General features: G+C 42.6%; 1 protein-coding gene across 1 annotated transcript in view; it reads left to right on the forward strand.

Moving 5' to 3' along the window:
- The first annotated feature begins 9,847 nt into the window (after nucleotides 1–9,847).
- Nucleotides 9,848–12,089, forward strand: part of CCNJL (cyclin J like) — a 51,570-nt gene continuing 49,328 nt past the window's right edge. The window contains exon 1 of the mRNA XM_065410016.1: nucleotides 9,848–9,925. Within this exon, the coding sequence (XP_065266088.1) occupies nucleotides 9,848–9,925 (78 nt within the window). The remainder of the gene's footprint in view (nucleotides 9,926–12,089) is intronic.

The raw sequence follows: 12,089 nt of genomic DNA on the forward strand, positions 1-12,089 counted from the left end.
ATAGCGCTGTCCACACCGGTGCTTTTCATCAGTAAAACTTTTGTCAATGAGGGATGTGTTTCTTCGACACCCCTAACCGACAAAAGTTTTACCAACGACAGTGCAGAGTAGACATAGCCTTAGAATCAGGCTTCTGATGCAAGTGTCCAGGGAAAGCAAAATCACTTTCTATAAATATTTGTGCTAGTAAGACTCATATGTCCAAACCGATTTTTATGTTCATGTTGTTTTGCAGTATTCTGCCAGTTCTATTAATATAGATAGTTCTTTTTTGTGCCAAATATTAAGTATGCTCATTCAATGGGGAATCTGCAGCCTAACTCATGTCTTTTCTTGATGATTGCACTTAGCTATTATATAGTGCTTTGCATCCGCAGCGTTTTACCAAGGTCAGTATTGTTCTCCTTTTACACATGGTATAACTGAGGCACATGGAGGTGAAGTGATTTGCCCAAGGCCACCCAGAAGGCTAGTTGCAGAGCCAGGAATAAAGTCCCAGTCCAGTACTCTATCCTCAAGACATGAGCATTTTTTCCATCTCTGCATTCTCTGCTGCTTTCAGTGCATTTTGAGTACAAGTTTTCCTGTAATACCTTTGCAAAGCAACATGCATATCAGGAATCTAACAGACTGACTTTAAATAAAGTGTTGTTTCAATGGTAAAAATATGATTTGTCAGTCAACTTCAGTAAAAAATTGAAGGTCTGAGAAGAAGCATTTACAGGAAAGAATAAGGAAGTCGGGATCTGGGAGAGCCAGATCAGGAGACTGTAGTGTGGATGCAGCCTGTATTTCTCAGAGTGGGAACTGTAGGAAGTGTCAGAATAACTTTGGGAAAGTTTTGCTGTAAGGGGCTTTCCAGAGCACCATATAAAATGCTGGCTTTGTCTATGCTCTCAGTTGCACTGGTTAAACTAGAATTAAAAAAAAAAAAAAAAAAAAACTGATTTAGTTAAATTTGTTGAAGATACTGTGGGCACTACTCATTCAATTTACACCTGGTTTATACTAACTTAGCATACGATTCTGTTTCTAGACACCACTGCAATACACATTAATAAAATCCAGGTTTAAATCTATTTACGAGTGTCCACATAGGGTTTTGCACCAATTTAACCAAGTTGATTTAAAGTTAAACTAGTACAACTTTGAATATAAAAAAATGCCTTTGTTTTAACCCAAACTATTTATATTGTATTATATTATTTAGACCACACACACAAAAAGTTGAGGCCTCTTTCACTTAAACATTCTGATAGAAAATATAATCCCATAACTGCAGTACATGTATTGTATCAAAAACTTGAACCAAAATACTATGTGTGGATATTGTTTGACTGGCTAAACTACTATCATATGGAAATGAACTGCTGGGATTGCTCAATATTTGAAAGGATCTAAGCAAATTCTCTGTTATTTTACCCAAGGGCCCCTTGTCTTTTTCACTAACGCAGCTGTAGCGTTCAAGGCGAGGCAATGGCATGAACTAGTATCAAGCACACAATGGCTCTAATTTGTAAACACTTTGAGACACCAGACAATATTTAAAGCCAAGTTGTAAGCTCGTCTATTTCAATAGTAATTTAACTCATATTATGGAGCTGAGAATCACCTTGATGATCCTTTAACAAGTACAAAGAATCCTACATTAATAAGAACAACAGTTGTTTCCTTGTCTGTTGCCTACTTTGCTGAAATTAATTTTGCACAGACTGTCTTGCTGTGCATCACATTTAATTCCATTCCAAATGCAATGAGTGAAACACATTGATTATGGAACAGACTTTGAAAGAGATTAAGGTGCTGCTCAGCACTGACCAGAACAATGCCTAATCCATAGGTGGCCCACAGCCCATTGGAATTGTCAGCCCCAAGCTAAGTAGCTCCATGCCACCTAAACTCCCTAGGACATGGAAATAGTTGAGCACCTAAAAACAGATTTTCAGAAATTGGCCTGCTGGGTAGGGAGCTGCCTAAACTAGCTAAGAGCAATGCCAAGAAGAGGAGAGGGTAGGGACTTAGGCAACTAAGCAGCTGGCCTGGTGTGCCTGCTGACGGGCCAGAGGGAGGTGTGCCTCCCTCCACTCAGGAGCTTCAGCTGCAAAACACTCTCTAGAATTAGGTACCTGAGCCAGATCAGCTGCTTACTCATGCTCAGTACTTCTCTCATGCTTGCCCATTCCTATTACCTCTGATTGTTTTGTGTGTAGGTGATGTGCTGCCTCTCCACATACTGGAAACTTGTGTCCAGCTCTCCTGTTGTGGGGTCTGCTTGGCATCAGATCTTAGGTGTGCTCAGAACATGCTTGTGGGACTGGGCGCACTGGCAAGCTAGCTCCACCTAGTTTAAAACTCCCACTTAAGGGCCTCCAGGGCACTGACTTGAATTAGGGCTCTGAGCAGCTTGTGAGCTGGGGGGTGATAGCAGCGTGTAGGTTGTTTTGAAAATGCCAACCAACAGAAATGCCGGCATCTCAGGGGATAGAAGGCTTCTGAGCTGCAGCTTGGAAAGTGTCAGAGGTGCCTACATGGTAGGTTTGGCACCTGTCGAGTCACCTAAATCCCTTCAGTTGCCCCTACGGTGGTGGTGGGAGGAGGAGGAGAAGTATTTTGGACTGAAAATTACAAACATTTTATGAACAGTTTTTATCTAGTCATTTACCTTTACAGCTATATAAACCTGGATTTTAAAGGTAGTAGAATGGCATTGATGTAAATATTAGACACCCCATAGCTGTATTGATGAAGTAAAAAAGGTATATTGATACTTTAATATTTCTCATATTTGTACCACTAGGGCAGGACTAATAACTCAGGTGCTGATTCAGCATGGCACTAAGGCCTTGGCTACACTCGCGGATTCACAGCGCTGCCACGGCAGCGCTGTGAAGCGCGAGTGTAGTCGCGCCGCCAGCGCTGCGAGAGCTCTCTCGCAGCACTGCAAGTACTCCACCTCTCCGAGGGGAGTAGCTTGCAGCGCTGCGAGGGAGCGTGCAGCGCTGCAGGCGCTGATTACACTGGCGCTTTACAGCGCTGCACTCGCTGCGCTCAGGGGTGTGTTTTTTCACACCCCTGAGCGCAGCAAGTGCAGCGCTGTGAATTGCCAGTGTAGCCAAGGCCTTAGTGTGCTGAATTTTAAGCCAGTGACAATAGAACTACTCAGATGCTTAATTTTAGGCAAGTGTTGTAGTATTTTGGTACCCATTTAGCAGACTGCTTAGCGATACTGAAAAGAAAACAGGGGAGAGTTTCTGATGGGTAGTTAGCAGCCAACTCTCAGTTGAACTCTAACAGGCCATTAACAAAAAGAACAGGAGTACTTGTGGCACCTTAGAGACTAACAAATTTATTAGAGCATAAGCTTTCGTGGGCTACAACCCACTTCTTCGGATGCATATAGAGTGAAACATATATTGAGGAGATATATATACACACCCATACAGAGAGCATGAACAGGTGGGAGTTGTCTTACCAACTCTGAGAGGCCAATTAAGTAAGAGAAAAAAAACTTTTGAAGTGATAATCAAGATGGCTCAGTACAGACAGTTTGATAAGAAGCAAGTGTGAAAATACTTACAAGGGGAGATAGATTCAATGTTTGTAATGGCTCAGCCATTCCCAGTCTTTATTTAATCCTGTGTTGATTGTGTCTAGTTTGCATATCAATTCCAGCTCAGCAGTCTCTCGTTGGAGTCTGTTTTTGAAGTTTTTCTGTTTTAAGATAGCCACCCGCAGGTCTGTCATAGAATGGCCAGACAGGTTAAAGTGTTCTCCTACTGGTTTTTGAGTATTATGATTCCTGATGTCAGATTTGTGTCCATTAATTCTTTTGCGTAGAGACTGTCCGGTTTGGCCAATGTACATGGCAGAGGGGCATTGCTGGCACATGATGGCACATATCACATTGGTAGATGTGCAGGTGAACGAGCCCCTGATGGTATGGCTGATGTGATTAGGCCCTATGATGATGTCACTTGAATAGATATGTGGACAGAGTTGGCATCGGGCTTTGTTACAAGGATAGGTTCCTGGGTCAGTGTTTTTGTTCAGTGATGTGTGGTTGCTGGTGAGTATTACTCACCAGAGTAAGAAGTGGGTTGTAGCCCACGAAAGCTTATGCTCTAATAAATTTGTTAGTCTCTAAGGTGCCACAAGTACTCCTGTTCTTTTTGCGGATACAGACTAACACGGCTGCTACTCTGAAACAGGCCATTAACAGTCAACTTCACTGAACATTAGTAGGATTCCTTTTGTTTTGCAGAGCAAGTTAATAAATGAAGCAGCCAAAGCATGCTCAACTTTTAGCATAAGAACAGCTGGGGCCTTTGTCTTAAACAGAACTGGTCAAAACTTCTCCGCTGAAACATCTTGTAAAAAACAAAATGCTTTTCAACCAAAATGAAAATTCATGAGAGTTTTCATTCTGGTTGAATGTTTCTGCATGTCAAACTGGAAACTGAAAATTCTTCAATAAAGTGTTTTGTTTTCAAAAATTGAAAATTTATGGAAAGCTCATTTGGTTTTAACTTGAAAAAAACAACAACAACAACAAAACAACCACTTTTCCAATGGAAAAGCCAAAACATTGATAGGAAATCAAGGGCGGGGGGGTTATATTTCCTATGAAAAACTGGAGTTTTCCCTGCCAGCCTTAACTGTAAGAATGGAACCCCAGGTTCCCAAGTGTGAGAATTCACAGCCTCACCTATTAGAATTCCTACTTGGAAATAACATTTTTAATATGGTTTTGATTGGGAACTAGATTTGGGAATAAACTAATGGGTGCATTGATTTATTGGTTGCAGGAACTACTGGTTTTCCTTCAAGCCAGTACAGCAGAAAGCTAATAAAGTTGAAGGATTATAATGCAGTCAATTGCAATTTCTACTAGGGTGTAAATAAAATCACAGCTCCCTAGATGTGGGGTCTGAGGAATAGATCCCAGCTCCCTGAATATGGAACTGCAGGACCTATGGATAGAACCCCATTCTCTTGGATAGGGAACATTGCACTAGGGCTATAAACCCAGGCCTCAGCTGTGGTTGCCATCTGTATGGTATACAGTGTTGTTGTAGCTGTATTGATCACAAGATCAGAGAGACAAAAAGGGACCAACTTCTGTTGGTAAGAGAGATAAGCTCTGGCACGTCTTCAGGTCAGCTCTGTGTAAGAGCTCTGCTTACATTCAAAAGCTTGTCTATCTCACCAACAGAAGTAGGTCCAATAAGAGATATTACCTCACCCACCATGTCTCTCTGAAATGTGGAACAATCCCACCTCTCTGAGCTCAAAGAGAGCCAAAATCCTTATATTATGTTATTGCTCTATTAGCACCGAAGGTGCCCACATGTAATCAGGACCCCGGTGTGTTTGGCATGATAAAAAAAAACCTGTATAATAATACCCACCTCATATATAACAATTTTCATCGGCAGATTTCAAAGCACTTTATAATGGAGCCATGTACAACTATTCCCATTTTACAGATGGGGAAACAGACAAATCCAGCCTGGAGATAGAGATTTTCCCTTACAAGCTCTCTCTCTCTCTCTCTCTCTATCCTGCAGCCTATGGGAAACTTCCCCAAGTTGGGAACCATAAGACAATAAATTCAAAGCTCACCACTTCTGTTAATATTTTTCATATACTTCATAACCCTTATTATTGAGCAAGCCTTCTTGGTCAGTGACCCCTCTTTTGCAGAGGAGTCACTGACCAATTAGAGCACCCCTTTATGGCCAGGTGTAGTGTCTCTTCAACTCTAGCACCCTCTATCAACAGCCACTCAGAGCATGCAGTTTGTTCCTTCTCACCACTCAGCCACCTCTACTAGGTCACTTGTAGTTCCACCCCTTCCAGATGAATTAAAAAATAAATCCAACTGCTAAATATTTTATGCCAGGTCTTCAACCACATTCTTCATCAGGAGAGCTTTCCATCCCTTTCCCTGGGGGCAGGTAGGGGAACGCAGGCCCTCCCACTCTGGGTTTCAGCCCAGGGACCATGCTAAGGTCTGCTCCCTCAGATGTACTGCTACGTCCTTTGGCTACTTTAACTTCCTACCTTCACTGACCTCCAGGCCCCTCTCAAAGAGCATCTCATTCCAGTGCTTATTCTTAGAGGTTCCAAGTGCTTACACTATTTCCTCCCAAACTGCACCCAGTGCCAAATCCTTCTCGGGTTACCTAACACCAACCTACCTCTGGCTGACCTGCAGCCTTTTACCCCAACGTTGCAGCTTGTTAGTCAAATAATTAGCCACAGTTGGAAAAATAGTTGCTCTGAGTCGATCCATTAAGTAGCTGTTGCAGTACAGGGTCTATACAACCCATTATACTCCCCTCTGAAACAATTTCTAGTCTCTCCACTTTCAGATAAGGCCCAGATCCTCAAAGGTATTTAGACACATAACTCCCATTTATTTCAGTGGGAAATAGGCACCTAAATACTTTTGAGGATCCAGGTCAAGGTAACGTCCAATAGAGCTGGTATTAGAACCTAGATCCATAACCAAGTCCTAGCCACACTGCTCCAGAAAGAAGCTATAGGGTGGTTTTCTTGTCTTTGACCATCACTCTCATCCTATGCTACCTTCCTTGAACCAGGAATGGCAACTAGGAATCATGACACCCAACAGTCTACTCCTATTTAGCACAGTGGCTCCCAAACTATATTGGTTCATGTACCATCTTCTTCAAAAATTGTTGTGAAGTGAATTGATGAAATATCAAGCTCACATACCACAGCACAGTTTAGGAATGCCTGGTCTAGCAAACAGTTTTGTAACACACTGGAAAAGGATGAAACAACTATATCAGCTGACCCCTATAGAGGCTAATAACCTACTTCTGCTGTCAGTTGCTCATTTAGTTTAATTAGTAGGTGTCTATGCTGTGATTTTGAAGGTCCCGGGTTCAAACCAAACTGATGAATCATGTGAGAAAAATAATATTTAATCATATAATTAAAGACCTATTGAGAAGGAAAATGATGAATTAAGGCTGCCATACGTAACATTAATTCTAACATCTCCATTTTGTGTGCTTGACTTTGCAACCTTCATATTCTGTTAACATAGATAGATACACAGATACTGGGCTTTTTTAAAAAAAATCTATATCTATGATTCCCTCTTAAATTAACATTTATGCCTCAGGACAGTGCTAATGCACTGCAGAGCTTTTAACCTGGAGGTTACAAGTTTAAACCCAGCCCAGTTCAGCAGGGACTAAAATATGTTCTAATCTAATGGATATTTAGTGGCCCTTATATGAGCTGAATTTGAAGGGTCTCAGTTCCAGTTCTCACATCACAAACTGACCACTATGCTTTGCACTAATCAGCAGTGTGACCCATGAACCTCATGGTACCAACTGGGAGAGGGGATGAATAGAGTTTTACAGGGAGCTTCTGAGTTGTATATATTCATAATATTTCACTAAAGGGTGACGTGGGAGGTCTCTACCAAGAGCCAGTAGACCATTGGTGGACATAATCACTGGGAAATGTATGGATGGGTAGTACCTAATGCAGTGGTGGGCAACCTGTGGCCCGCAGGCTGCATGCAGTCCGTCAGGGTAATCCACTGGCGGGCCGTGAGACAGTTTGTTTACATTGACCGTCCGCAGACACGGCCCCCCGCAGCTCCCAGTGGCCATGGTTCGCCATTCCCGGCCAATGGCAGCTGTGGGAAGCAGCGGCCAGCACATCCCCACGGCCTGCACTGGTCCCCGCAGCTCCCATTGGCCAGGAACGGCAAACCACGGCCACTGGGAGCTGCGGGCCGCCGTGCCTGAGGACGGTCAATGTAAACACTGTCTTGCAGCCTGCCAGCGGATTACCCTGACGGGCCACGTGGGGTTGCCCACCACTGACCTAAGGAGTACTGTGTATCTATACTGAAAATTATGTTCTTAAGGCAGGTAACCAGGAGGTAACATGTCATAGACAGGTTCCTTTCAAGCAGGGGGTAACAGATGCTTATCTCCCTGTCTGGTCATGTGTGTATGGGGCATTGTATGTCTCACAATGGATGCCTGCTTGCATACTGAGCTTTCATTGGGGGGCCGGAGGGGGGAAGAGTTTCTAGCCTTCATGCATCCCAAAAAAGCACCAAAACATGAGCCCTAAAGTCTCAAAAACCAGAAGGCATATAAAGAGCCCAACATTTTTATTATATTATAAAAATCTCATGATTTTAAAGCCAACTTCATAATGGGGTGGGGGGCTAACCCCTGACTTCTGAATGGTTGTGGCTGGCAAAAGAGTGGTATGGCAGAAGCTTGCCCTGCTGCCGACTTTACTCCCCAGACTGTCAAGCCAATGCCTTCATAAAATGTAGCATTAGATGCACATTATTTGCAAATATGTACATTAGGTCATCGCATGATTTGCATAAGACATTCATATACCCCCCCCCAGGCAAGGGGCTTGGTGACCCTGGTGCGGAGAGCACTGCTGCAAGCACGTGGACAGCCGGCTCCTGAGCCCCAGCAGCATGCGCCGCCTTCCCGCGGGACACCCTCTGCCTGGGGCGCCCGCCGCCCGAGCCAAGCCGCGCCTCACCTGCCCCTTCCCATAGCCTCACCGCGCAGGGGGGAGGAAACTACAGTCCCCAGAGTCCTTCGGGGCGGAGGCATGGCGCCTGCGTGGTGCGCGGCCGGTGTTGTAATCCCCCGTGAGCGCTGCTGCGCTCCCATAGAGTGTCGGCAGCAGTAGCCTGCTGCGGGGAGTGGGTGCAAGAGAACAACGGGGGAGGCTGGAGGGGTTGGGTGCTATAAAGGGGGGGAGGGGCGGCACCAGTGTCTATTTTCCATGCGTTGTGCACCCTGGGGTGGGGGTGTGTGTGCATCCATCTCCCGTCTTTCCCTCCGACTTTTAGCGCCAGGGGCTACTGGGGTCTGATTTTTTCCCTCTTGGCAGCAGTATTCGCACTGCTGCCGTAGCAGCACCAGCAGGATGTTGGAGTAGGACAAAGGCTGCTGATCAGAGTGTGTGAGGCAAAGAGGAGGCAGCCAGCAAAGGTAACACAAGTTGCATTTTTCAGGGTCCTGAAGTTGTTAAGCGTTGTTAATTAAAAGGAAGAAAAAAAAAACAATCTGCAGGCTGGAATTGCACATTGGAAGGGTATTAAAAACCCCAGTGTGACTGCGTTACACAACCAGCTGGGGGAAGGGCTAGATCCAGTTGATGTAAAGTCAATTACAGGGCATTTCTTGCCCTGATTTCATCAGGTGGGAAGAAGTCCTCTGGGATTTCTCTAGCTGGGACTCATTCCTCCCGTTTTCTGTCTCTCCCCCCGTCCTCTCCCCCCCCCATTTAAAACAAACAAACAAACAAAACCCTTTACCTGGGAAAGGCAGTTAGAAGGAAGCCTTTGGTAGCCTAAAAATGGGAGAATAAGGGTGTCTGAGGGTAAAGGCACCACTGGTTTGTTTTATGGGAAGGAAGCAACAGTGTAAGGAACACTTCTGCTATTGGAGAAGCTCTCTGAATTTTTAAGTGATCCCGAGGACAAAGCTGCTCCGAGATGTTTTTGGAGCAAAACCCCTTTGGAAGGATTTGGCAAAGTCCTACAACTGGCAAAACCTACAGGTCACAATCTGATCAGAAGTTTGGTGGCCTTATGATGACCCTGAATAACTTGTCTCTTTGAAACAAGCTGAACAGTGATTTTCAAGTGGTTTATTTCTAGAGAGTGTTGTCAATCTGATGGCAAGTAATTAACAGTAAAACAGCTACGAAAAACTGATGGCACTGGATTGGTTTGTACAAGCTACTTGATTTATTTATTTGTTTTGTTTCCTTTCCAGCAGAGTTACTAAATCCCTCTCTTCCACACCTTTGGATGGGAAGAATGAGGATGGAAGAGCAGTGGTGGAAAGGAGAGCTGGCAGCAGACATTCATCAAACTCTGAGAATGAAGGTTGGACTTTAATTCCCTTTTCTTGCCTTCCCTTGTTTGTTTTCGATTCAGCAAAAATGCTTTGGCACCCCCCTCAAGCATTATAAGGAAAACAAATGTTAAAGCTCTAAATTGTCAAGTAACTGTCTTCATCAATTCAGTTAATTAAAGAAGAAGCTACACTGAACACTCTCTGTCCTATAAAATACTTTAATCATAATTTAGAGTCTACAAAAACCTATTTACAGGCTAAAAATATCTGCTGGCTTTTGTTCAGCAGTTTTAATTTAGGCAAGCTGGTGATGATACCGTGTGTTAAATAAAAAAGGGATACTGTTGCTGTGCTGCATACAATCAAAAGTTTTTTAAGGTCTGAAGAAGTAACTCTACTTGTTTTCAAACAAATACAGGTTGAGAGGCAATTTTACTACAGACTCTTGTTTCTTGGCAGACTGCAGAGGAGTTGTGAGATAACAGTACAAATGCTGGCTGTAATTGTCTGCTTTGATAAAGCTAGTACTGCATCTACATGTGTGCTCCTAAAGAAGAAAAAAATCTTTGATATTAAAATACTGCCCAAATATTGTTCATTTAGGTATTTGAAGGGATTTATTGCTGTGCTTTGTCTTGTTCTCTTAATTTAAAAAAGCTCTTGCTTTGAGCGGCTAGAAATAATAGCATTGTCTATTTACATGTTGCATTTCCTTAGGTACACTTCAAACATTAAAGAATTGCTAAATGCATTTAGCTGGGTAACATGAAAGAGAGATCACAGCAAAGATTAACTATCTGCACTTTACTCCCTTTCAAGTTACCCTTAACAAAATTAACACTTGGGATATTCTACTACTCTTGTCTCTCCAGCAGGCATTCAACAATAAATTACATCAGGTGACTTAATCATTATCAGGTCTTGGCAAGTGGGTTGTTTGTTCTCATGCTATCACATTGAGGGACAGGTCCTTCTGATTCTGAAATGGGGTGGGGGGGATAATTGATGCAAGTAAAGCTAGATCAACAGCTGTTTCTTTTCTTGCAAAAGAAAACACTGAACTTTTTTATGACGTTATTTAAAACTAATTTTCCTGTATCAGCCATCTAGTTCCTTATGAAATTGACAAAGTAAATAATAGGCTCTTATTAGGCAATTGAGTTTTACCACATTAATTTTCATGCCAAAAGACTTCAACGTCCACTGAAAATTCTATTTGGTCGGAAAGCTTTTTTTACTGAAACCCATGCTATTTGCCTCCTCAATTTCTTCTGAGGCCTGCATAATTTCTTTGCCATATTTTACCTCTTGTATATGTGGCTTAGAATTTGTCTTTAGCAAGTGCATACTTCAGCCTACTTTTGGGACATAGTTACATTGGACTAGCCTACAATGCTAGAATTTTGTTGTTAATGTGTACACATAGATGCCAATTGCTATGACAAGAATAGGCCTGGTTGTTTGAATTTTCAGGTGAAGCTGAAAAGAGGGGAAATTGGCTTGTACTTTTCTTTTGCTACTTTATTTATAAGAAAGGCCTGAACTGTGCGTATTTATGTTCTTGCATTAGAAGTTCAGGTCCTGCCTAGCTTGGAAGATTCTGGTTAAAGAATGAAATGATATTTGAGAGCTCAGAATATGAGTGTATTGAGAAAGAAAAGGACTGTCACGGTGTACAGTTTGTTGTCTTTTTGTTAATGCCTTTAACGTTTTAGAAATTTGAATCCTTGAAACAAATGAGAGACAGTAAAACAGCCTGTCCTTCAGCATAACCAGCAAGATGAGAGTTGATATATATGATATTAAAATGGAAAAAATACCCATAAACCCCTCCCTCCAAAACACTTCAGGCTTTCCTTATACATAATAAAGAAGCAAAAAAGAGGATGCAAGCCCAGGCTTTTTTCTTTTTTAAATTGCAAATTTCCCTTAAAGAGAAATCTAAATGCGGGATTTGTAAACCCAGCAGTATTGAGGTTGTGATGTCGCCTGCTCATGCTTTTGAGGTGGGAGTTTGGAAGAAATCCTTCCTTTTTAAAAATAAATAAATAAAGTAATTAGATTTAGCATGTTTCTAGTCAAATAGAAGAAGCACCTCTGATTTTGTTCTGGAAGAATACAGTGCATTTAACTAATTAGCTTTCAGTGATGGGGAAATCTGCAACAGCAGCACAGAACAAAAAAAGCATAAAT

Source organism: Emys orbicularis, chromosome 8 (genome assembly GCF_028017835.1).
Source record: "Emys orbicularis isolate rEmyOrb1 chromosome 8, rEmyOrb1.hap1, whole genome shotgun sequence".
In the NCBI taxonomy this organism is placed as follows: domain Eukaryota; kingdom Metazoa; phylum Chordata; order Testudines; family Emydidae; genus Emys; species Emys orbicularis.